Source organism: Amblyomma americanum, chromosome 2 (assembly GCF_052857255.1).
Source record: "Amblyomma americanum isolate KBUSLIRL-KWMA chromosome 2, ASM5285725v1, whole genome shotgun sequence".
Classification (NCBI taxonomy): domain Eukaryota; kingdom Metazoa; phylum Arthropoda; class Arachnida; order Ixodida; family Ixodidae; genus Amblyomma; species Amblyomma americanum.
This window is the reverse complement of record NC_135498.1, coordinates 175,738,947-175,766,492: the sequence shown is the minus strand read 5'-3', so window position 1 is coordinate 175,766,492 and position 27,546 is coordinate 175,738,947. Positions and strand designations below refer to the sequence as shown.

Sequence of the window (27,546 nt, the reverse complement as noted above, 5' to 3'; positions counted from 1 at the left end):
ATTTATGCTGTGGCCACTCCGTCCTCGGATTCAGTGGGCACGGGAACATTGCAAGAAGCATGGCTCCTGACTTCCGCTTTGCTCCGATGCAGGTGTGTACGTTTTCCTTGTACGCTAAAAAGAGCTATGACATCTGCCTGCTGCTGTTCCCGTGCCCAGGGGTGCTGTGTGAAACTGTGTGCGATTGCTTTTCTATGGCTTTCCTACTGTTGTGCTCCGGCGACATAGAAACAAACCCCGGCCCCACCACTCAATCCCTATCAGAAATTCACTCGCTCCCCGAAGACCCTGCACAACAGATGACCGTAATTTTTCAACCTCTCAAAGATGTTCACGCCCGTTCATTGCAAAGTTCGAAGGCACAAACTGAACTGACCGCAGATATTAAATCCATTAAGGCTGGACAGAAAAGCATCGAAACAAAAATAACCAACATTCAGAAGCGTTTGGACGAAGTAGAAGAGAAAGGGAAAGTTCTTGACACCTTCAGCCATGAATTTGCAGGCATGCAAGAATCAATTGAACGCTTAACTTCACAAAATAACTTTTTACAAAAACGCCCAGACGATATGGAGGACAGGTCGCGCCGCGATAATTTGATTTTTTCATGGACTAACAGATTCATCTGAAACGTGGCAACAAACTGCAAGCGTACTGACCAATGCACTGATGAATGTCCTTGACTCGCTACCAAACGACCCATTTCAGCGTGTTCATCGTTTAGGGATATTTTCCGCTAATAAATGCAGACCAATTATTGCTAAGTCTACCAACTACAAAATAACAGAGTTAATCCTATCACATCGCAATGATTTCAAGGAACACAAAATTTAAATAAGCGAGGATTTTTCCCCCGCCACTCGATTTGCGAGACGGAAACTTACCGAATTTGGAATCTGCCATCCGGGATAACCCAAAATTCGCCTTCGCTAAAATAAGCTATACATACGCAGCAAATGCTTCATGTACAATCCATCTACCGAAACAATCGATGAAATCGAGATTCCATCTGAACACGCGCCCCAAGGATCAGTAATTCACCACATGGGGCGTCCTAGGGGCGCAAGAGGGGCAGTGGTCATTCATCACCATCTGATGTTATGATTCTTTATACTAACATCAGAAGTATCTTGAGTAAGAAAACTTCTCTTTCATCGGCAATCGACACCTGTTCTGCGCATATCATCGCCCTTACTGAAACTTGGCTATCATCTCAAATTCACGATAACGAACTATTTCACAACGCACACCGCTTCGCAGTATATCGCAATGACCGAACTAATCAGCGGGCAGGCGGCGTACTCCTTGCTATTTCGAAAGACATACCGTCATCATGCATCTACACTAATAGCGTCTAGGAAACTGTCTGCGCATCAGTTACTCTCGACCATCAGAAAATAATATTCGGCGTATGCTATCGTCCTCCTTCTCAACGCTCGTTTATTAACGACCTTCATGACGAGCTTAACATAATACATAGCAGATTTCAATCTGCTTCGTTCTTTTTGCTAGGTGATTTTAATTTCTTGGGTTACCCAGCCTCCCACCCTATCTCAATTTTCATCCGATGCCAGTGATTTTTTTTATTTATGCTCCCTTTTTTCACTTACCAAATTAGTCACTAACGCTACCAGAATCTCTGTCAACGCAGCCAACACTTTAGATTTGATCCTAACAGATCGAGCTGACTCAGCTTCAGCCATCACCTATTTACCTAACATAAGTGATCACTCTTTGCTCATTTTCAACATTGACACTGCCTGTCCTAAACCTGCAAGAAAGAAAAAAAAATATACTAGATTATATTAGAGCAGACTTCGATGCCATTAACAATGAATTATCAGTTTTTACTCAAAACTTCGTCAGAAACTTTGACGATCGCTCTGCGTAAACTAACTGGGATATGTTCACGGCCAAAATTCACGAACTAACTCAGAAATATGTTCCAAGACGCACCATCACTTCTAATCCTCAAGCCGCATGGTATACCGCCGATATAATACGCCTATGTAACAGAAGAAAACCGCCGATACCGCACAGCCAGGTTATCACCATGTAACGCTCACTGGGACGCATGCAAGACTGCCGCTGATGCCTATATAACTGCGCTTAAGCAAGCAAAAGATAACTTTCTTTCTAACACTTTACCATCCATGCTATCTACCAACATTAAAAAATTTTGGCGCGTCGTCAACCCCCATACCGAAGAATCTATTAACTTAACGGATGCGTCAGGTGACCCTATTCCGGCTCATTTATGCGCATCAGAACTTAACGAAACTTTTGTTCAGAACTTCTCACGCACATAAAACACCCAACATCCCGTTCCATTCCGGTATAATTTCTCAACTATGCCTCAAATTGTCATCGATTCATCTGGCGTTGCTTAACTTATTGATGCCATACAATTTCATTCATCGCCCGGTTTTGACTCCATTGATACAAAATTTAAAAAAAATACAATTGTCTACAGTTCCTTTTTACTAACAAAAATTTTTCAGCAGACTCTTGATAGTTCCATTCTGCCAACACAATGGGAAGTCGGGAAGGTGCTTCCATTATTCAAATCAGGAAATAGAACATCCCCAACAAATTATCGCCCGATCTCGCTCACTAGTACTTTTTGCAAGCTATTAGAACATGTCATCTTCACTAACATTGTGAACTTTCTCGATGACATTTTGTTTTTTACACCCGCACAGCATGGCTTTCGGAGGTCATTTTCTTGTGAAACCCAACTTGCCAGCTTCACCATCAAACTTCACCATATTTTAGATCGCGCATCAGAAGCTGACTGCATTTTCCTAGATTACTCGAAAGCATTCGACAAGGTATGTCACCGCTTACTATTTTTAAAGCTAACCCAACTGAATATTGACTACAACGATCTGAAATGGGCTGAATAATTTCTTCTTAACCGATCGCAGTTCGTTTACACTAGTAATTTTAATTCACCTTTCAGCGAAGTTTACTCGGGCGTGCTGCAAGGGTCAGTGCTTGGGCCCCTTTTATTTCTAATTTACATCAATGATCTCCCTTCCATTGTATCATCTAACATTCTTTTGTTTGCTGACGACTGTGTTTTTTCCGCGAAATAAAATCCCCCGACGATGCTAACATTCTCCAGCGTGATCTATATAACATTTCTCTTTGGAGTAATGAAAGGCTAATGGAACTTAATACTAATAAGTGCAAAATTATGCGAATATCAAGAAGTTCCAACTCTCCGCCTGTGTACAACCTAAATAACGTTGCCTTGGAAGGGGTTACTTCATATAAATACCTGGGTGTTCATATTTCTGCTGACCTTAACTGGACTCGCCATATTAAGTACATTGCTAACAAAGCTAACCGCCTGTTGGGCTACGTGCGCCGTAACTTTTCCAAACCTCCATCTTCTTTGAAATTATTGCTTTATAAAACACTAATACGTTCTAACCTGGAATATGCCGCAGCGATATGGAATCCGCATCATGAAAAACTGATAACTTTGCTTGAGCTGGTTCAAAATAACGCTGCTCGTTTTATCCTGTCCAACTTTAACCGTACCGCAGGTGTAGCAAGCATGAAAGCTAATCTTTCTTTACCTCTTTTGGCATCCCGCCGGCAGACAATTCGTTTGAGCCTTTTTCATAAACTATACCATCACACCACGCTTCGCGATTCCCTCATTTCGTCCCCCAGATACGTGTCAAATCGCATTGGTCATCGTCACAAAGTTGGCATTGAATCATGTAACACTAAAACGGCATTTCAGTCTTTCTTGCCTCGTACATCACGTGAATGAAACCGCCTTCCCGCAGATATCGTCGACATAATTGATAACCAGCATTTTCGTTCTGCACTAGCTAACATTGTATAACAGGAGAATGATAATACTTGTTCTGTAATATGCATTGTATCTATATATGTATTTTTTGTTTTGTAACCACTCCCCTCTTTAATGCATTTGGCCCTGAGGGTTCAATAAATGAAATGAAATGAAATGAAGTTGACTTCCAGGCGAGAGATGGCGCAACAGCACCTCCTACTTAGAGCGTTTGTATGCCATATACTCTTTGACGCCTGAATAAATTAAACGTCATGGAAAATAAAAAAAAATTATGAAGGAGCGTGACGTCACACTCTCAGCGTACGCAACCTATCCTCCTATGATGCCTCCGCGTTTTCTTCCTGAAGGCCCGTTTACGCGCTGAATCTTGGGAATTAGGCCCTTGATAGTCACCAGGCTGCAAGCCATGGCTCGATTTGTGATGCATGCATGCTGCGGAACAGCGCCCAGCTGACCGGCGGTTCCGTCGAAACTGATAGTCAATTAACATAGTCCCTAAGGCAAGGATTGATAGCGGTCTAGAACCAAGTATTAGCGACATGAACTAAGGAGTGGATCTGAAGCGCGAAAATTAGCGGGGAGAAGGACACAAATGACAAATAATTCGTTATATATCTGTGGTCTTTTGAATATTTAAGACACGAGTATACTTCCTGGTATTAGAAATATTTAAGTTGTGTACATTTGGTTGGAACGTAAAACGCTTTGTGATACAAAAAATATTTATGTTGGGGTTCTTTCGCAGCAGCGGGCAGCGGCTCTTATGTCATCAACTCGACTGTTCTCTGCTTCCTAAAGCGTCAGTACACTCAGCACCTTTTGGACGTTCCGTCTTAAAAGAAAAATATTTACCATTTTACACTATGTGCAGCGAATCTGACATGGACTAAAGAACGTAGGAAGCAGATATATTCTTGGTGCTTTTCTCACAGCCCCCATCAAGCTGAAAAAAGTGTGCCTGGCTGCTCAAAGAAGGAAAGAGGCCAAGAAACGTAAACGGTGTGGTGTCGCACACAGGATCAGTTCGTTGCCTGCAGAACGGATCCAGTGTAAACCTTCCCCTTTTCCTGCGGGGGCCATTACATCAATCAGACCGGGCGATGTCTGAACAAGCGCTTACAAGAGTATAGGAAGGAATTAACGAATGGAAATGACCTATCATATCTGGCCAAGCGTTGTCTAGGGTAGGAGAAGACCAAAAAGAAAACAAAAGTGCGTAGCATTGTTTTACAAGTCACGTGCACTGCACTTTACACCCACCAGGATCAGAGAAAGCGGGAAGTGGTTGAGGCTTTGCGCATCACTAAGAGCCAACAGAGGTGCATCAGCCAAACAATTGTTTTACTAAGCGATAGGGAGATTGCTTTCCTTGAAAATGCTTGAAGGCCGGGCGCATCTCTCGTTGTTTTTCTGTGTTTTCATGGTTTATCTGCATGACCACTTTTCATGTCTTTGAGCGTTCCTTTGTACAGAAACAAAGCCTTTAGCAAATAAAGCCTTTAGTTGAGAGCCAGCGCTTGTGCTTTGTCTATCTTTCTCTGGTCCGTTGTTTCTTGCGGTTTTTTAAAATGAAATGTACCTCATAACCTCCGACTGCACAGAGATATTGCACCCTCCTCCTCATATGTCTCATTGCATAAAGTCGGTTACGCTTCTAATTCACACCTGACGTAACCTCTTGGTAGCAGACGAGGACTTCTGCCTCCCAGCCGTTGTCAGTCATGTGGTGTGCATAGAGATTAATGCTGTTTGATGAGATGGACCAACGCAGCGAGCGTGGATGCGCGCCATGCATTCCGTTATACTGCAAACGCCACGCGCCATCCTTTTGTTATTCTTTTTACAACGAAACGGGGCCGCTACTGCAACTTGATGGCGAGCGATACCCAGGCTTGGTGGCTAGCGAGACATAGCCCAGTCTCGGAGGCATCTAAAGTTCAAAACACGAGGGCCCTTTGGAGTTCAAACGCGTCTACACCAGTACCGGGCAACGCAGCCTGAACGTGTCTGAAATGATTTTTATGCTCGCATTCTAGTACGGCAGGTCTATTGAGGTGGTCTGTGTGTACTGAGTGAAATTTTAAAGCTCTGTGTGCTCCCTATAACTAAAAAAAATTGATAAAATTTTCTGCTTGCTGTAGCAGTAGATCGCAACCGATTAGGCCGGAACCTAACCGCGAGTTCTTAACCGTCCTGCCCTGATGACGTCAGTGGGTAATCTGGTCGAGCCTTCTGATTGGGCGTACTCAAGTGGAGTGCGCACGATGAGGCTGGATGGGGCGGGAGAGATGCAGTCATGACCGGTTTCCACCTTTTTTTTTTTTTCTGGCGCTTCAGCGTGTATGAGTTGAGACAGGCACGGAGGGGGTTTTAATCGCTGGTGCTGGCAGGAACGTCAGCTTCAAAACTTTTTGCGGAGTGCTGACGAAAGATGGAACACCGATCGTTCGTGAGCTTTCCAAACCTCAATAAATATCATGCCATGCTACATTTAATGACAGCGCCAATTCCGTATGCTCTGCCTCATCGAGGCTATGCTCCGCACACTCCCAAATGGCCGCTTGCTGCTGCAAAGGGTGCGACCATCTAATCATAACCATCATGACTGCAACATCAATGCCGGTCGAGTTCAAAGCAAGGGGAGCAATAGTATGGTGCGAACATTGTGCCAATATTTTTTACTCCCGACTGTACATACGTGTGGAGATTTTCAGCTGTCGCCGGGCTCGGCTAGGCGGTGCTAGCCCGCAGTGCTTTTCACATGCGGCGTGCTCGGTTTACTTATCTGCGCAGATGCACATCCGACAGAACAGCTGCAAGGATTTTCATTCGTTTATTCACTCTGAACACCAGTAGTTTTAGGCCGGAATAGTAATGCTCTCCTTCTTATTCCTTTGACAATATATATTTTTAAAAATATCGTGCTCTGGCAATGGTGGCATGGCAGCCTCACCTTTGTTTCACTGGTGTCATAACAGTTGTTCTTAGCGAAAATGCCATTTTCTCACGAGATCTAACGGCAGTATGAGCCAGTCACAATAAATTCTCAACTAATTTTACAAAACAACACATTTGAGTCTATATTGCACACGGAAAAGTTCTGCACTTAAAATAAAACTAAGTTGCAGCGTCATCTTGAGTTCACAAAATAAACAAAATTGATCGTCATACATGGCTTCGTTATGGGGCAATGCACTGATATTAAAAAAAACATTTGGTCATTAGTGACCTTATTCGAACGCGAGCTTTCTCGCGTTCACGGTAAACGTCCATGCCAGAACGTAACAGGTAATGGCGAGTGAAATCTACTGTTGGAAACAAAAGCAAATTATTCATAGTTGAGTGGTGGCGCCTTCGGCAGGCTATTTTCAACCACAAGGGACCACTCTTCAAAGGCAGTACTCCGTAGCGCGCAGTGAGGCTTACTCCAGCACCGGACACTCGCGGCCGGTGTACATCTGGCTGCCTTGGAGGCAACCGAAGGTGACGCCAAAGATCCTGAATGCCTTCAGTGGGATGTTGCACTTGTCCCGAGCGTTGGGTGTGCCGCACTGAGAGATGCACCAAAAGATGAACAACAACTGCTTCTCCGTGATTAGAGGATGCCCACTCAACCGCATCGGCGTCTTGCGCCTGTTGATAGGCCAGAATGAGCTGTAAAGCATCCGAACCGCCACCGCCCGCTTCACGAGCTCCAAGTTGTTCGCGTCTAGAAGGGTCTCATTTCCCGCCTCCTGCAGCGATTCGTAGAAGCATGAAGACTTGTTTTCAAACTCCATTAGCGTGTCGCTGTCTTCCTTGATCAGAGCCTCGAAGAGCAGTTCCGTGAACGCCGTAGCGACGTAACTGCCGAGAGAACCGTAGTTTGTGCATAACAGGGCTTGATCGTTGTACAGCGGGACCTCAAATGCGATCGGCAGCAGTTCGAAGCCTCCTGGTTTAAGGAGGAAAACGCGTGGAAACCCACCGCTTGTGTAGCCCTTCATTCTGATGTCCACTTCTGTTTGGCGAGCAGCCGCCGTCGCGCGAGCGATGTTTTCCATGGCGTAATCCACCATGTCCGGAAAATGCTTGTAAGTCTCTGCCAGTGATTTTTCCTCGAACTCTTTTTCCAGTTGCAAGACATCAAGGGGGTCGCTCTCTCCATTGAGCAAAGGTATATCGAGGAAGAGCGCCCTTGTCTTGGGATTCTTGATTTTCGCCCGGAACACGTCGCGGATGTTTCGAATCATACTGGCGGCGCCCCTCATTGCTGACGATACGATTTCTCGGTTTATGTAGTCGGCGTAAAACGCAAGACCCATGTAGTGGCGGGACAGCGCGTAACAAAAAGTGACGTGGCCGGTTTGAACCTCCTTGTCACTCTGGTACGAGTAGCGGAGGAGGTCGTGGTTTGCCATTTGAGACGCTGCCAGTACCACGCACCAGCCTACGTAGTAGGTCATACGATGTTCACCTTCACTCTTCACCAGGCTGAAGAAGGCGCTGAAAAAGTCGACGTTGAAGATGGTGAACTGAACACTTCCGCACTCTCCTGTTTTATTGCAGAGTGTGGACAGCTCTTCTTCCCACAAGTCCCTGGGTAAGGCGTCCTGTAGTAAGGCCATGACGTCGTCCAGGCTAGCATTTGTCATCGACCTCCAGTTGGCCAGCCGCATTGGAACGAGCAGCGTCGATATAACCCGGCTCTCTATCGCGGACAACTCGGCGTAGGAGAGCGGCTGCAGAGAATAGTTAGAATGTACTCGTGCTAAAGGAAATTCCGAGTTGCTTGCTTTTCATCCTTTTGCTATTCTTTAAATTGCCACAAATACAACGCTTAAAGTTAACATATAATTTATCTATGTTCGTGAACAAAAGTAGCCCTATTATGAATTTTAAAATATTTCGACGAACCTGAACTCTGTCTCCTCAAAAACGCCACTAAAACTAATTGTAGACCTTTTTGGCGATTTATTTGAAGTGTGCTAAGTTCAGAAGAAGGAACACAACACAAAGCTTTTGCGCGTTCCTGGGCTTTTTATTGAAAGGCCCAGCTGTGGCGATAAACGCACATTTTCGTGTGGATATTCTTCACGTCTTACCAGAAAAAAAAAAGCGACGTGAGGAGTGTATCTCAACTGTATCTAAACAGGCAGCCAATGAGACATCGCGTGTTCTTCGAATGTCTTGCTCTTCAACATTTTCGTGAGTTTGTGACACTCATGAGTGGTGAGTGAAACCATTGCGCACGGCAGCCGCGATACTGGTGAAACAAGGATGGTACTAACTAGTGACAAGGCTCAATAATTCGGCCCCGTACTTTGTTTTTCAGGGCCCAAGATGTATTCTTAAAATATAATTCAGCGCTATGTTTTTAAACGCAACGCTGGATTGCTTTTTCGAGAAAACAATGAATCACTAATTAGGCCCACAACGCGTTTTGTTAAGGGCCCACAAGTAACAAAAAAGAGAGCAAGTAGGCGTGCCTTGATATCCGGCCTGGAGAACGCTTGCACCAGCCTCTCGTAGTAGTCAGCGTAGTACGATCCCTGTCCTGTGTTCTGGAGCATCACCTTCCTCTTTTCCAGCATCGCTGCGTACAGTGCCGTGGGCTTCACCTCCAGATTTCCTGGGCGGTACAAGATGAAGTGGATAGGGCTGGCCCAGTTCCACTCCACCATCAAGGAGAAGAGCATGCGCAGTAGGCTGGCGTTGCTGTTCGCCTCGGGCCAGAGCACGTCGGCCGAGAGCAGTGAGCTCTTGAGTTCCTCCAGGTGGTCTTGCTTAGATTTGTACACGCCGTAGCAGGACTTGTAGAACATGGCCCCCTTCTGAGAAGTGCTCTGACCCGAACTTGGAACGGCCGTTTTCCAAGCGTGCATGGACACTTTGCTGATGAATCTGAAAGCAGCCGAAGGACAACCGGAAGGATGAAAATAAGCTCCATGGCCCTCTGCTGCTCCCTTACATGTGAAAGGTATTTTAAAAAATATGCAGTTCAAACGCATGTTTTTATAACTATCAAACCTGCTCAGATAAGAAAACAAAAACGATAAACTGGCAGAGCAAAGGAAAGCAAACACCAGGCAAACAGCAATATCCCGAAGCGCATTAAATGGGTATGTGAGGAAAAAGTTACTCTAACTGCCCACTTCTCGGCGCACTTCCGAACCACACTGTGACAGAAGGGAGGAAGGTGTGAGTGGAAGAACAGAATTAAATTGTAAACTGTGGGAATTAACGTCCCGAAGAGACTCATGCGAATAGGGAACGCCGTAGCGGAGGGCTCCGGATTTATTTAGATCATCTGAGGTTCTTCGACATGCACTGACGTCAGACAAAGCTGACGCGATGGCTGAGTGGTTATGGTGCTCGGCTGCCGGCCCGAAAGACGCGGGTTCGATCCCGGCCGCGGAGGTCGAATTTTGATGGAGGCGAAATTCTAGAGGCCCGTGTGCTGTGCGATGTCAGTGCACATAAAAGAACCCCAGGTGGTCGAAATTTCAGGAGCCCTTCACTACGGCGTACCTCATAGCTTTAGTCACTTTGGGACGTTAAATCCCCATAAACGAAACCTAACGTCAGACAGCCACGCGCCTCTTTTGTGGTTGACCCCATCGAAACGCAGTCGCCGTGGTCTGGGATGGATCCTGGGTCTTATAGGCTCAGTTGCGAAGTGCTCTAACCACTGAGCCACAGCGGCGGATGTGCTTTTCGGAGGTCGTACATGCAGTGGGATTTTTGCAAGTCTTTCTGTGAAGAAAAGTTATCTCTGCGCGCTTTCCTGGCTATCTGTTCTTATTTCCAATGCAAATCGATAAGCTAAGTTTGTGACGACTGAAATTCCTGCGGTTGAATCAGCGATAGAGATGAATTACGGCACTGCAGGCATGCCTGCGCACTGTGCCGGGTTTTGCAGTCATGCATGCACAGCGATCGTTGTCAGTAAACTAACTTATCATTGAACGCGTTTCTTGTCAACAGTGGTAAGCACAGCGGTGACAGTAATGGGGACGAAGTATCTTCATCATGTCGTAGCGTTAACGCCTATACTTGACGTTTCGGCGCGGGAATTTGTCTTTTGTCTTCATTTTATGCTTTCCCCTGGTGTGACGCATTAAATGTAAAGCCAAGCAAGTGAATATAAAGGCGGAGGACGCAAGGGTTGGCATGAGCATAGCCATTTAAGAAATGCTATACGGGACAGCCAAGCATAACATACACTATTACACGAAGAGAACAAATGCTGACAGTATAAGGATGTGAGAGCTTGAGAGGGAGACAGGCCCACGCTTGTAAGGATGCCAAAAACACATACTCGAACACTGTAGAGAAGGCACCATTTAGAAGCACACTGTCCACGTTCGAGTGAAAATTGTAAATTGTGTTTTTAACGTCCCGAAGAGACACATGGGCTGAGCCACGCCGCACTGGTGGGCATCGGACAAATTTAAACCACCTGAGGTTCTTTTCTATTCTATGACATAACAAACAGGTGTTTTGAAACCTCTCCTCCACTGAATCACCGCCACGCGGCCGAGACCGAGCTCACAGCCTTGGCATCAAGAGCGGAACGCCACAGTGCCACAGCCGCCGCGCCGGTTCACGTTAAAATCGATAAGAAGCAAAGTTTCATTCAGTTAAAAAAAAGACAGTTAAATTTTTGGTATCTGAAAACATAGCCAGTGCAAGGAAACTGGCTTGCAATGTCACTCTCCTCAAGCAGTGCTGTCGGTGTGGTGAGGCGCTGCCACCGAGCGTGGGAGCGCTGATATGCATCAAAAGAGCAGAGGTTGGCTAAACGCTGTAGGCAAGAGATCTGCCCTTGTAAAGGTCCCTGATGGTGTAGAGGAGTAAGGTTAGGTGTCAAAGATGCGATCGAATTCGGGGGGAACGGTTCAAAGCCTGCAGAGCAGGAACTCTGAAAGTACCTCAGCGGCCTTCTCTCTGCCGCTTGAAAGCCTATTGACCAGCTTCGGTCACGTGATTAGGCGCCGCCATAGATGTTTCACTCGCTCTAGATGCCGACGGGGCGCAGTTCTTCTCAGGTGGTTGGCTGGGCGTGTCTTGCAAAGTAGATCGCTCAGTATCGCGCTGTGTGCACAAACAGCCACTCTGGGTCTCCAAGGATGGCGGGACGTTGCGCCATCGGATACAGCAGTCGAAGAGAACCTGGCAAGGCCCTATTTGTGAAACCAATCGGGAAGTCTGACAGCAAACGAAGAGATGAATATATTGCTGCATCACAGCTCTGCAGCCATATATACATTGTGTGTTTGTGCGTGCGTGCGTGCGTGCGTGCACGTTTATGTGATAGCTATATATTTTCAGAGGCGATGTTTTGCGAAATATTTTTTGCTGTCAAAGAAGCCGCCGAGCACGGAACGGGCACTGGTATCTTCAGTGAATTGGGGGAGCGCAGAATCCCGGCTGAAGATTAACCGTGCTTCGGTTGGAGTTTTCCGTTAGCCGACCATTTTCATAGCACAACGCATCCGCACGCTAAGATGCATGCTTATTCCCCGAACCCTTTACTCGGCTTTGCGTTTCTTTGGCAGAGAGGCTGCATCCCTCGCCATCGGCTCCCTCCCCCGCCTGTAAGCGAAGACTTTATCGGGCGGCCATCTGGCCCCACGGTTAGAGCGCTGACCCGCGCCTCCCTAAAGGCCCACCCGCCTCCCTAAAACTTTCGACCAGCGGCTGAAAGCACGGAGGGAAGAACAGGCGGGCAGGAAACACCAAGCGTAAAGGGAAGCTTTACTACGCATCGCACTTCCAAGCGAATCAATTTACTAAACGTTTCGCTATATCCCGCTCGTATGTGTGCACGCAGCCTGTCCGCTTTAAAGTTCTTCGGGCCCCGAAAACGTACTTTTTTGAGCCTCTCACTATAATTCGGTGCATGAGAGTATCAGAGTCAAGAGTATCCAGCGTTTTGAACAAGCCGCCGCGATGGTTCAGCGTTTATGGCGCGCGGCTGCTGGCCCGAAAGACACGGGTTCGATCTCGTCGTGGTGATCAAATTTCTATGGAGACGAAGTTCTAGAGGTCCATGTACTGTGCGATGTCAGCGCACGTTAAAGAACGCCAGGCGGTCGAAATTTCCGGAGACCTTCACTACGGCGTCCTTCATAGCCTGAGTCGTTTTGGGACGTTAAATCCCATAAAGTAAACTAAACGAAGCGTTAAAACAGGCCTGATTCTTGCATTGTCCGCCGACACCCGCGGACTCAAGAAAACGAGGTGCTGCGCAGCTGTCGTGCGACTGCTTCAAAGCTTTCGTAAACCCTTATCTCATATAAGCTATGAATTACTAATATTTTTTGCGCAAAAACAATCAACAAGGCGGACGCAAAGGAGAGACTTCGCCTAGCAGACGATCCGTTCATGGCGGTGGACCATGTGGCCCGTGCGCCGCCCACTCATTGCGGTTCTTTCAGAGTTCCAGTGACTAGCGCGGCGCTGTTCGGAACTTTCTTTCAGGGGGGTGGGAAACTTGTGACTCTAACTGTGCTTGCCGAAGAAAGGCAGGGACGAAGGAATAATTTCGAACGACATCTACAGAGTGTAAACATGAGATGTACTTTTGGGGACAGAAGTAGCCAGGAAGCGGCCTCGACGGCCGGAGCAGGCGAAACTGCATCGCTGCGCCATCTGGCGATGACTCGCCTGGTTCGAGATCGAGAAGGAGCTAGTACGCGTGCGCCCCTGTTTGATCTCGAAACAGGCGAGCCATCGCTATATGGCACTGCAATGCAGTTTCGCCTTCTCGGGCCGTCGAAGCCGCTCCCTGGCTACTTCTATCCCCAATAGTACAGAGCGCATAAATCTCGTTCGCGCTCTTTAACTGTGATTTTTGCTGTTCTGTTATCCTTGGTTTCCCTGCGCCACTACGTGCGCCTGAAAAATAAATACGCAGAATTAGCTTTATAGTTTCCTTCACAAAAACCTTATTGACTGAAACGTTGAGAAAAAAGGTCTTCGGCCTTACTTTTCGAATACTAGCTTATCTGACCAATCTGTCTTTAGGCCATAAAAATGTAATCATTTTTCCTTGAATTGTAATAAAGCTTAACACAACCTTAATAGGTACGCAATATTAAGACAACAGAGTCAAACTTTGCTTTTGATATTTTTTTTTCTCAGAGGATATACGCTACGTCAGGACACGAGCTTCCGTCGACGCATTCCACAAGAATTCTAGTCTCAGGCGCTGGCAATGCAGCTGCGCTTGTTTAGAATTCGTTACCGTGCACTACCAATTCTACTCGAAGGCTAACTCTGCAGAACGTCTTAGGAGAATATGACCCTCCTTAACCGCGTAATACCAGTTTCCTAACTCCTGTTGAAAGTTATACTAAATTGCGTAATACCACGTCATCAGTATAGCCAGTCTTTTTTCAATGGCGCACATATTGGCTGCAATGACATCGCTGATGGACATGCGTTTGGCACATTTCCTTTAATGCAAAAAAGGCAGATAAATGTTAGCTCTCAGCAGTATTTTTCTTTAGAGAAAAAAGAGACCACAGTGTACCGCTTGTAGACGTCCACAACCAGCGGCTTCTTTTTGCTAGCCTCCCTGCCGGAGCACACGAACTGGTGGAAGTCTGTGCAAGGGTCAGCGTTGGGCTCTAGGGACTCGCTGAGAAGGCTGCTGTAGTAGTCGCAGATGGCGCTGTGGCACACCAGAGGTTTTTGGAAGCGAATGACCAGGATCACCACCAGGGCCAGGAGAAACAGGGTGCCTCCAAGCACTGCTGCCATGAAGAACGTGCTGGTGCGCCCTCTTCCTTCCCGGTTGCTGACCCACGATCCCTCGAGCGTGCGGTTCGTCGTCGTGCCAGATTTTAAATTGGTGTCCATCTGCAGACACACACGTGACTTCTTAAGCAAAGGCGCATGCACAGAGCTTTAAGATAAGCTCCAATGTTTGCAGGATTCTCGTTGATGGTGTCGAAGAGAGAGATAGAGAATCCATTCAGTTTCGGCCGCGTATTAGGCTTACATGATACTGACGACATCCGTGAATCCTCACCGCTAAAAAATATTGGCACTACGAGCTCGTTAAGTACTCTTTCTTCCTGTTCCCATCCACCTGCGCCCAACATCTCTTGATGAGGAAACTATAAAGGGGGCCGCATGAGTTAGTGCGCAGGCAGCATGTCTTGTGGCCTGGCAGGGTGGCAGGAGGATCATTGAGAACAGTGCAGAGAAAAATCTGGTTGAAGAGAAGACGGCAGGCACAGAAATCGTTAGTTTGCAAAGTGAGTGTCATGCCCCTCGCTGTAGCCGACTTTTTTGCGCTGAGCGTGGAAAAAAGAACGTAAAGAGGAACAGATCACTCACTGCAACTAACTGCTTCAGGTGATGCTTCTTATTTACATTCTAGAAAAATATTTTGCCCTTTAAATGAATTATTCATACCACATCAAAGCTAATACTGGAGTTTCCGAAAGCAAAACACCAAAGGATCATTTTTTACGGGCGTGTAAAATATTTCGTATGAACTGTTAGATTTGAAGGAAATTTTAACGGCGAGAAATCAGGTTCTTGAGCGAAACAACCAAGGGGCCATGGGACGACTTCCTTTCGAAGATTCATATGAGGATAGACAGTGAGGAAATTTCTAGTGGCCAATCATGTCTTTACAAAATAGGTGGAGGTCGTGCTTCCGAACTCAATGCTTTGAGAAATATCAAATCAAATCTTATTTACCTCATAAAAGAAGGAAGGAGCACCTAAAAACCGCTACCGCTACATGTAGCTCGACGAGGCGGTTAACCCATCTCACTATAGCAGGAGAGGCATGCTGCGCTCGTCTACTGAACGGAGTACCCGGGATAGAACCCGACCGCGGCGGCCGCGTTTCAATGGAGGCGAAACGCAAAAGGCGCCCGTGTGCTGTGTGATGTCAGTGCAGGTTAAAGATCTCCAGGTGGTCGAAATTATTCCGGAGCCGTCTACTGCGGTACCTCTTTCTTCCTCTCTTCTTTCACTCCCTCCTTTATCCTTTCCTTATGGGTGATTCAGCTGTCCATCGAGATATGTGAGACAGTTACTGCGCCATTTTCTTTCCTCGGAACTAATTTCAATTTTTTCTCAGCGATTGAACCGGTGGCGCCATCTCGTTGGTCGACCGTGGAGATTAGGCGAAAGACGGAATCTTTTGCGGGAGATTTCCGTCTTTGGCATGAATCGCGCGTGACGCTGTTTCCTTCGCGGTTTGGGTATAAAGGATCAGTAAGTATTTCCAGGCCCAGGGCATCCCGAGCTCGTACCACGCTCAGACCACGAAGCGAGTTCGTTTTGTTATTCACGCCCACAACCTGGACTCATTTCTTATTGTGTAAATAGTTTGTACATATTACTTCTCCCCCTATCCTCTATTCCTGTCCCCTCACCTCTTTCATTTCATTTCTCCATTCTGTATGCTGTCCTTTATTTCCGCTGCCCCAGCTCAGGTGCTTCAGTATCGATGGCAGATGCCGGGGCTAGCAAAAATCTTTTCCTTCCTTTTTACTATTATTTTTAATAAAACCACTACCACCACCACCACCTAATCTCCACGGTCGACCAACGAGATGGCGCCGCCGGTTCAATCGCTGAGAAAAAATTGAAATTAGTTCCGAGGAAAGAAAATGGCGCAGTAACTGTCTCACATATCTCGATGGACAGGAATCTTTTGCAGGAGATTTGGCCCCGCCGCGGTGGCTCAGTGGTTAGGGCGCTCGACTACTGATCCGGAGTTCCCGGGTTCGAACCCGACCGCGGCGGCTGCGTTTTTATGGAGGAAAAACGCCAAGGCGCCCGTGTGCTGTGCGATGTCAGTGCACGTTAAAGATCCCCAGGTGGTCGAAATTATTCCGGAGCCCTCCACTACGGCACCTATTCTTCCTTTCTTCTTTCACTCCCTCCTTTATTCTTTCCCTTACGGCGCGGTTAAGGTGTCCAAAGATATATGAGACACATACTGCGCCATTTCCTTTCCCAAAAAAACCAATTATTATTATTCCGGGAGATTTGAAGACTTCACCAACTGCTTTAGCGATAATCACGAAAAGCTTTTTTGGTCAAATCTGCTGTTTGAAGAATTTCTTGGAACAACGTCGTCAAACCTCCCGCAAAAAACTCCGCCATTTCGTTTGCCGATTCTCCACGGCCTACAAAACGAGACGGCGCCACCGGTGTAATCGACTTGTTTCGTTTCGTCGTCGTCCCAGACGATGCCAGTATACGACTTTTTCTTAGTTATTCAGGCAAGTACCCCAAACAACCGCGATATGAAACAAGTCTGCCAACCAAATGCCATTTCTGAGCTCTAACAATTCAGCGATTTAGCTGTGACGTGCATTCTACGGCGCGCCTCTAAATGTAGAACACGCTGGACAGTGAAAAGTGCAGAGATGTGTCGAAGAAAATAGCACTGGCAGCTTCAAATGAACGGAAAGAAAATCATCGCACTCACTTCTCGCCATTGGCACATAAAAAGAACGCATTTTCAACCGTGTTTAGGGCGCTAGCACTAGTTGTTATTCCCCGCATTTGGGCGTTTTGTGTTTGTATGTCTGCCTGTTTATCTACTTCTCTCAAGCTGACAGGCTGCTCACCTGCCCACCGGATGGTGGGCAACTTGCAAGGCGCGCCATGCGGCAGCCGATTTAATCGTGAGAGGCTAATCGCGGGAACCAAAACCTGGGCCTCGACCCAACCCAAACAACCCACGTCCCACCGATGTCACCACCTGCTATAGCATCTGCCTTTTTTCCTTGTTCCACTGCTCACCTACCCACCGGCTGCCTTACATTCCAAGGTGTAGAAGGTAATAACCAGGCAACAACCTGGGGCGCTAATTACGCGGCACCACCCCTAACCGCACCGAGCTAAGCGGAATGAGCAGCAAGGGTTAGGAGGAGAACTTTATTCGGATGATGTTTGCACAGTAACTAAACAGAAGAAGAAGTTGGAGTTGCAATTAGGTGGTAGCCTGGTCCCACCTAGTAGGCCGGAGCTCCAACCGATAATTGCCGTGATGCTAGTGCACATATCCGCATTTGGCCTAATTACCCAAATCGACTGACATTTTTTATTTGAAAAATGGCAATTCTTGTGGACAACAGGAAAGCAATGGGATAATACTCACGAGCTAACTTGTTGTAGGGCTTGGTAGCGCGGGATGAAACTTTCGATATGTGAAGACACTTCATTATTGTAAAAATATTACGAAACAAGTGACGCAGGGCGCTTCAGCAGTGTTTGGCTCCTTCGCGCATACAAGCGACGCGCGTGCAAGATCAGTGTAGAAAAACGGCGTTTTCGAAACGAAACCAGCAAACGCCGTTTTTTCGCTGAAAGGCGGCAGTGGCGCCATCTGTTTTCTGCAGTGGAAAACGTTACGTCAAGGCGCGAGGCGAGCGTTGCAAACAATATTCTTTTAAACGAAAAGCCGGGTTAAATCTGTCGTTGAGATATTTTTTTTTCGGCTCACTTAGCCGAAAATGTTGCAAGCGCTCCAGTTGAAGGGGACGAAACGGCCGGAACGGCACATTCAAAAGGCCCACGCTTCTTGCAAAGCCCGTCTCGGCGCCTTAAAAACGGCGTCTGCGAGTTTCAGCTCGGCTTGATCCGGAGTTCCCAGGTTCTAACCAGACCGCGGCGGCTGCGTTCCTATGGAGGCGAAACGCTAAGGCGCCCGTGCGCTGTGCGATGCCAGTGCACGTTAAAGATCCTCAGGTACCTGTCAAAATTATTCCGGAGCCCTCCACTACGTCACCTCTCGCTTCATATCTTCTTTCATTTCCTCCTTTATCCCTTCCCTTGCGGCGCGGTTCAGGTGTTCGTCGATATGTGAGACAGATACTGCGCCATTTCCTCTTCCCAAAAACCAATTTTCATTTTCATTCTTCATTTCGGCTCGCCGATCTCGGCGCAGAGGATTATGTTTTCGCATGATGCACGGCTCAACTAAGGAAGTACCGTTTTGAAACTTCCTACGGTACAGAAGTTACCGTAATGCACAAGCTCTGCGTGTAGTTTCACTGCAAACGAACCAGCGGTGGAGGCGGGGACATTTTTGAAAATCTTCACGATAAAGGTGCACAATACTGTATGTACGGTCTGTGCGGGTGCCGAGACTGGTGGCACTTGGCATCGCCATTGGTGACAAAATCGTGACCCACGTGTTTGGCGGAGAGGATTTGGAGTGGTGGAAAATAGATCGGCAACATACGGCTCACAAAGTTGTTAGTCGAGTTGAAGCCTGGTATATGCGAGGGAGTCGTACCGACGACTCTGATCCTCCAAACCGTATTTGTAGGCGACCTTCGGAGGGCCGTGGCGGGCGAACCAGTGGTTGCAGAGTGATTCGGGAAGTAACAAACGAATCGTCGTTTTCTGATATACATGTTGGTATCCGAATTTTTTCGAAAGCATAGGTGAAAACAACTTGAAACAACAAGGTGAAAGAATTGAAAACAGTACTAACTACAAGCTCGGCTATACAAAAAAAGAAAGAACAGAACTCAGACCAATTGTGATGTGCACGAGATCCCATATCTACCTCCGCTTCAGGTGCCCATGCGACTGCATTCTCTAGTGAACAGCTGTCATATTGCCTATCTTGAGAGGGCACAGAAAGGGCAGTGTGTTATGTATGCAGCTGAATGTCTCAAGGAGGGTGGCTAAGAAAATGTGGCTGTGTATTTTATTCTTCATGTAATAAATTTCGCGCCCAGTACAGTGGTTTGTTCTTTTTTGTATTTTTTCGGTTTCTATATTATTTAACCAGTAAGTTTTCGAAATGTTTAGCAAAACCAAATCTGGCGTTTCCTAATTTGGGAAATATTTTCAATAAGCAGCTACAGTTTGATGTACTGCAATGCGGAGTGCATTAAGTAGTTCTTGGAGAGATTATTTTTTGCTTTAAAACTCTCTTGATAGCTCACATTTCGAGGTAAGGAAAGAGCTAAATCGAAGAAATCGCAGGACGTCTAAAAACTTCATAGGCCCCAGATTCTGCTCTTAAGGCGTACAGTGGGGCAATAACGAACGCTCTCGAACCTCTAAATATATGGAGCACGTCGAAGCATCAATATCACCGATCAGTGCCCTGACAGCTTCACAGGCGTCTTAGGCGCAATAATGAGATGCTGGAAAGCAGACCGTGTTGCCTGGTAACTTTTAACGCGTCCTGTACCACTTGTATACATAGCGCCTTAAATGAGTAATACTGGTGGACTGCAAGTTAGCACTAATAAGGGGATTTTGTTGTAGTCGACGAAATTCATGACACAAATTATTAGGATTTACGGAATGAAGAAATGCTGCAGTCTGGAATGCTGAAAACCGCTAAATTAATCGTGTTTGGGAATGTTCCATGCTTTCATATAGCGAGTTTAATATCGAGCTATCGGATTTGCTGAGCGAATCAAATGGTGCACATTTAGAATCACGAAAAAATGTTTAATTACGTTGTCAAGTATTCAAGCAATCTGCACGAAGAAAAGTGCTAGTTTTACTCAAATACTCTTTTCAAAGCAGGGCCGCGCAACACCGCATGCTGCCGCGATCGGGCTGCACAGGAAGGATAGTCCATGGCCACGAGTTACCCTCCTCATGTCACCTCGCGTACCAGTTGTTTCACCTGAAACATTTTACTTTTTTTAAATAGGCTGTTTGAGTTAGAAGAGCGCTTTCTTTGGCACAGCATTGTAAGTGGTGTAGCGCATCAGAATAAAGCTAAGACTAACTAGACGGCGGTTTCACTAAGATTTAACAGTTGACTTTTAAATGTTACTGTTAGTCTCCTTATAGCTTCCGCGGTGGCTCAGTGGTTATGGCGCTCGGCTGCTGTCCCGAAATACACGGGTTTGATCCCGGCCGCGGAAGTCTAATTTCGATGGAGGCGAAATTTCTGAGGCCCTTGTACTGTGTGTTGTCAGTTCACAATAAAGAACCCCTGGTGGTCAAAATTTCCGGAGCTCTCCACTACGGCGGCCCTCATAGCCCGAGTCGCTTTGGGACGCTAAACCCCCACCAATCCAGTCAAAGTGTTAGTCTCCTTATGCCTTCAGAGGTGTGTAGCCCTCCATAGGTAAAGTCCATATCTGTTTGTACTTGCGAAAACAGAGTCAAATGCTTGGGAGAATCCCCCAAGTGGAGTAGATTTGTAATAAGGGAGTAATTACTCATTGTCACCCACCCAAGCGCAGATATACGGCGACAACGGAAAGCTAAACAGCTTATTATCTATTTCTAAACAGCTTTTGCAGAAACTTCGTAGTTAAAGAAAAATTCGTGCTGGTCCGGGGTTTCTGAGGGTTTCTTAATTTCTGAGAGAGCTGTTAAGCTTTTCTTTGTAGCCGTATGGCTGCGTTTGGGTGGATTCCAGTGAGTATTTACTACCCTTATTAGAAAACAGAGTTACCCTCGGCGCTATGGCCCGCCAAAGTTTGCCTCTTCGCGCCAAAATGCATGCGCTTTCAAGAAACGTCCAGGCAAAGCAATTCCTCCAGTGCATGTAACTCGTGCGCTATAATAACGTCTGAGCGTCTCCTTCGTCTTCGCAAATATTAACCACATCTGTAAAAATCCTTCGCGATTACCGAAGAACACAACATTCTCAGCATACATTTAATCCTGCAGCCGCTACTTTACGATCATTACGCCTTGCTTGCACGAGCGATCATATCGCACACTATTTTGTTGCAGCCTTCTTTCCATATTCTTTACATAGATAAATTACATAATGCAGATATCACTATCATTAGTATACCGCAGTGCCACCAAGTCTACATTCTCGCTCGAGTAAACTTCTCTGAAATGATTGTTGGCAACCCTGGTACAAAGTGAGAAAAACAAGAGTCTTGTCTTTGGATTACGCTGCGTGTCTTCCCGCATCTAAACGTGCAAGCCTCAGCCCGATAACGAAGCAAATGTGCTGCTAGATTTCTTATCGCTAGTCCAAACGCGGCACCCATATGCGAGCTGCTCATCGTTAACGTATTTGTGATGAAGCCAGTTATATTGTTACAGCTGTTACATTGGTGAAAAAGAAGCACCTTTTCACAGTGGTGTTTTGCTTTTCCTCTCAGGAATGCTGGATCATTGCAGTGTATCCTTGAGAGCGTGCATCGCATACAGGCGTATTTATTGCGTCCGGAAAAGCAAAGGACTAAGAGGGTGCTGCGTTCGAAATGCACGGCTCCAAGGCCGCCAGCGCTCACCACTGGCTTCTTGTCTGCCTCCAGGACCGTTGAGCGGGACATCAGTGTTGGTGTTCCGTGGGGGCTTTCCTGTCCTTCGGGTACTGCCTGCGCGACACGAGGATCGTCACAGGTTTTAATACCACTGAGATCGAACTCAGCGTTAAATAACGTACTGGTATTCGTGCATTCATCGTTAGCCAGCATGGTTTTCAATGTGAACGGGGAAATGTAAAATAATAAGACTACTACTTAAGGAAAGAAATAATATTCGGAACTCTTAGACAGATGGCGTCATAAAAGCAGTAAGATTTAAGAATAAATGAAGTGAATAGAATAAAAACGTTGACGTGCCATACCGTGCATGTTAAATAGCAATTTAATGTGACTGATACTTTATCTTTCAGTTATCCCCGTGTGTGTAATCTTAATGCAAGGATTCTTTACCTCAAGTCTATCTTGGTATGCGTCATAGCAGCGTGTGATTCAACTGTGATTAATTCCACTTGTGATTAAAAAATATAGTGCAGCCCTCTTGCCTGCTTTCAGTTTTTTAGCATTGTATCGCGGATTGCTATGATGAGTGTAATTCAGATTAGGAATCACTGCAATAAAAGAGCATTTATTCTGAAGCTCATAACCTGACAGATGCAACAACGCACATTCCAATCATTTTTTCGCAACACAATCCCATTGGAACTGTACTCTGGAAAACTAGAAATACGGAAGATAAGGTTAGCCACTTGTAATCATTTAGTTGCTGCGTTTTCCAGTGTTTGTGTAGCAGGTGCATGGGGAAGACCGTTTATTACTGCCAACTCCAATGTGTTAAAACGAAACTGAGCTTGAAACTCAAAACAGTCGAACGAAGACTTTGAGGGTACCAGGTGTACCTATTGGATTGCAGTACTTCCCAGACAGCAAGTGCGTACTTTCGCCCGGTGTTTTGGCAATAGAGTCTTAAAAAACCACGAAAGCCATCAGAAACAAAGCTATCCTGAGTGACATTTTAGTTTAGTTTCAAATTATTTATAACTGCAAATAGACTCTACAACAGCTTCCTGTTTGGGAGCGTGTAATCCACAATTGAATATGTGTGTCATATTATTGTTAGTTACAAATTTGTTTCCCGCTGCGAAGGAGTTAAATGCTTGCTGCTCACATGGGTATTGTTATGACATGCTACGCGTATTCCGTAGCAAGTGGTCACCTTGCAATGAAAGGATAAACATAAAATCTCGTCTGGCCATGAGATTCGACATATGAATAGACCACACTTCGTAAAGGGTATTTGAGCTTCTAGGCGCAAAGGCTATCCTGCACTCAGCACGCACAAAATTTCCAGCGGCAGTAAGAATATTTGCGAAATATCAAACGCCATATCGCTTTGAAAGGCGCGTGCTTCAGGGCCGAAGTAGAAAGAGAAGTTCTAGTCAAAATATGAGCAGCAGAGTGCTCAAGATAGTTTTGGCAAGAAATTAAGGCAATGGCGCAGTTCGCGCCTATCAGTCTAGCTTGGCCACATTTCTTAGGTCTCTGTTAGTTGTGCCCTCTCTGTCATGGACAGAGCCCCCGTCATCCCTGCCGGCGATGAAGATACTTCCGTTTTGTTTGGCCTGCGTTCATAAAAGTTGGAAGTCAGCGATGTGTCCCCTCGGCTCCTTTTCGTTGTCTTTTTCCCACCGTTGAAGCTGCCGTAATATGATGTGCACGTAAGCTGATCTTTTGCTACCATAATTTATACCAAACAGAGTTTATATTTATTTGCTTAAACTCTAGGAAGGGTACTTCTGCACTAACCTTCGAGAGAGAAAACTACGCTTTTTTTCGCATCCTATGTATATAACATTTATTTTTCTGTCCGCGGATAGATGTATTCAAGTAATAAAAATCTTCCTCGTAGTGTAAAGTTTCGGTGTGAAGAAAGGCGTCGGAATTTAACAAAACGCAACGTTAACCAAAGGGCGAGCTAAGAGCATATGTGTGTCTCTAACTCAATCCTCGTGACTACGCATGAGATTGTGGCTATCAGTCCAAACTCCGTCCCGGTGTGACGTAGTTTTTTCGCACGTTTTTTCATCTGCGAATGGCTTAGGATAACAGACGAAACAAGTACCGTGGTACCTTGGCATTAGACTCACGCAATCCAAGATATGCCATAAGCAACATCTCCGCCATGCCAGGAAGTTTTGTGGTTGAGTTGGAAATTTGGATGATAGTGTGGTATTTCAATAAGAATTCCGCCATTAGATACTTTGGTAATACATCCGCGTTTAAACTTTCAATTTAAAAAGTTCGAAATAACTTGAGCGGCCTAAAATATGTGATAAATACAGATATTTTTGACAGCTAGGGAGAGAATACTTCTGTCATCTTCTGTCTGCCTGGTCGTGTTTGCTTTGGAGAAAACAGCTTTCGTGTACTACTGATTGTTTGGTTGGAAAAAGCACTTAATACGCAATGCCGTTTTATAGGCAGGAGTGCACTGTATTACAAGAACCTTTATACCTGAAACATCACGTAATACCCTACATCTGGGCGCTTTTGACGTGAACTCTAAAAAATTAGGCCATTCTCACTGCGGGCGCCTTCGGCAGCTGGCGTCCGTTGACGGCAAGCCCGGTCTCCGTAGCAGGTGCAGTAGTCTGTTCAGCTTGGGCCTCAGCAGCGGCAGCGGTCAGTTCCTGCAAGGAACACACATTTAAAAGCCGCATTGCAATCGCCTTCACACGCATGCCAGCGTCATCAATTAGCGATTCAAAATTTTCCCCGCGCCTTTATTACATACTCACGCACAGCGAATGGACGTCCACAGTCACTCCATTAGAGCGGCTGTCCTTTGCAATTGGCTAATATGAAGTCAAAAGTGAGGACAAGGAGACGTGTCACGGCTGGCGGGGCGGGTCGGGGGGGGGGGGGGAGGCTATGGATGATCACCGTTGCTACCCAAACCATGTGTTATCTTAAAGGTTTTTGCTAGACGATATTTTTAAACTACAACGCTATGAGCAATATTGTGGCTATGCATGCTCTGGGCTATGCTGGCAATTCCTCCGTTTTAAACACGACCTTGCTTACATCGCCTACCCGGTGACGCATCTTCTATGAAAGGCGCTCCTTTAGACTGGGTCCCCAAGTGCGACGCTTCCTCTCGACGTGAGAACCTCTCGAGGTGAGATCCTATCCTCGGGCACTCCAATCCTTCCGTGCTAACCTAAGTTGGCCGGCTGCAATTGGGGTTGGCACTGGTGTTGTTGTGGTGCAAAGGTGTGGCGAGCAAGAGCATGTTATTGCATACGCAAGCCGTTCCCTAAGCAATCCAAAGCGGAACTGATGGTGACTTAATACGAATGCCTTGAAGTGATCTACGTCCTGCTCTTTCATGCCTACTTGTACGGACGTCCATTCACCATCGTCACCGACCATCGCTCACGCTGCTCGTTGGTCAATCTTCGAGATGCCTGCGGTCATCTCGCCCTCTGGACTCTTCGCCTACAAGAGTGGCGTACAAGAGCGGTCTGCGACACGGCGACGCAGACTGTATTTTGTGGCCTCCACTTGCCACCACTGCGTCTGAAGCCGATAAATTGGCAATTACATTTCAGCTCCCGTGCCTGAATTTCCGAATGGCTGAACTACAAAAGGGTCTCGGTCTCAAGCTCTTCTTAACCACCTCGCACGACCATGGGGCTACTGGCCATATTTGTGTACGCAACGGTGTCGTGTTGGAAAAGAACTGGGGGTACGATTTCTTATCATAGTTCGACAAAACCTTTTCCCATTTATTTTATGCGTACTACAGGATGACCGCCCCTCTGGTCATATCGGTTTGGCTCAAATACTCCGCCGTGCACAAGAACGGTTTTACTGGCCGAAAATGCGCTTCATGACTGAACAGCGCGTGGCCAGTTGCAGGCAGTGTCAGCACCACAAACGCCCTCAACCGTCCCAGCTAGTCTGCTGCAGTCTGTGACGCATCCCTGCGCTCCATTCGAGCAAGTCGGCATAGGTCTGCTGGGTATGTTTTCGAAGACTTCCGTTGGGAAACTCTGGATCGTCGCCTGTGCCGGCAATCTTTCTCATTACTACGTAACGGCCACCCCCCAAAGGCCACCGCGTACCAAGCGTCGCTGTTTCTACTCCGCACAATCATCCTACGCCATGGACCAATGCGAGCTGTAGTAAGGGGCCAAGGCCGTCAGTTCACTGCTCATGTGCTGCAGCGACTCCTGCGTCTGTGCACAACTTTCCGCCACTCCACGGTTTATTACCCACAAAAGTACGGCTTGACTGAGAGCATAAACAAAACTCTAACCAACATGCTTTAGATGTAAGTGACCTCACATCACAATAACTCGGACTCTGGACTGCCTTTTATTAGTTACGCTTTCAAGACTGTCTCCCAAGAAAAGTTCTGGTGTAGCCCTTTCTTTGTCCTCTACAGACAGCCAGCATATTGTACCGTGGAGACCACTGTGCCTCTCTCCGCCAATGACGACCCCTGTATCGCAAAAACCCTTTGCTCAGGCAGGAAGCTCGGCGTATCCAGCCTGTGGCCAGCTTCGCATACACGCTCAAAAGGACGCTACGAGGAGCGCTGTCAGCACATCATCTACACTCCGGGCGATGTAGTCTGGCTTTGACGACCGCACAGGCGGCTCAGCCTCCGCCAAAAACTGTTTGTACACTGAGACAGGCCTCACGTAGTTATTCGCGCGATGGCATTAGGCTCCTGCTCTGCAAAAAATCTCGCGTCGACGTTGTGAGCGAGCAAGAAAATGGCTCATTTGGCACCTAGGTGGCGTGATCTTGTGACGTCATCCTGTCCACCGCGTCCGCCGCAGTGGACACCGCGTAGTGAGAAAACTGCCCAGGGCAGTTATTAATTGTCGCGAGAGGTATGCATTGCGCTCGGGGAGAGCTACCGGGGTCTCACAACCCCTACCCCATCGCTTAACTGCTGTACCACTGCGCCAACAATGGCATGCGAACATCCCGCGATCTACGAATGTAAAGTAGAACAGGACCGTGTCTGCGAAGTGATATGTAAAGAAGACTCAAGGCCGCTGCTGGGTCCCATTAATGCTATTGCATCATATCTTTAAAGCGGTTCAGACATGAAATTTTAAGGCTATTATAAGCTTGTAACGGGCTTCCTCTGTATGTAAGGTCACCCACGGCGAAGTTTTGGAAGCAACAAGCGCCTAAAATATATTTTGATCCAGCTCCAAAGAGTCCCTAAATGCTCTTTCTCAAAATCGAGACGCATCGATAGCGCTATATTTGGTGACGTAGGATTGTGGAACGATATCAGTGAATGGTAGGGACATCACAGCACACTAACGTGACGTGCTATGAACGGCGACGCGCGACATCGGCTAGTCGCTCCGTCGGCGACTGAGCGGAAGGTGTGCTGATCGGGAAATATGCTGTTGTTTACACTCCAGCCGGCATCAGCATCGTCGGCGCTGAGCGAAAACTTCACTTCGATGAGGCGATGACTATAGTTGCTCGTCTGCGCATTCTCCG

At 46.7% G+C, this 27,546-nt stretch overlaps 1 protein-coding gene across 1 annotated transcript in view; it reads right to left on the bottom strand.

The window, feature by feature from the left end:
• Nucleotides 1-7,254: 7,254 nt before the first annotated feature.
• The window catches only part of LOC144120250 (uncharacterized), a 46,436-nt gene continuing 26,144 nt past the window's right edge, over nucleotides 7,255-27,546 (bottom strand). The window contains exons 6-10 of the mRNA XM_077652650.1: nucleotides 24,597-24,701; nucleotides 22,039-22,125; nucleotides 14,352-14,680; nucleotides 9,301-9,715; nucleotides 7,255-8,553 (exon numbers count right to left, since the gene is read on the bottom strand). Coding sequence (XP_077508776.1) covers nucleotides 7,255-8,553; nucleotides 9,301-9,715; nucleotides 14,352-14,680; nucleotides 22,039-22,125; nucleotides 24,597-24,701 — 2,235 coding nt within the window. The remainder of the gene's footprint in view (nucleotides 8,554-9,300; nucleotides 9,716-14,351; nucleotides 14,681-22,038; nucleotides 22,126-24,596; nucleotides 24,702-27,546) is intronic.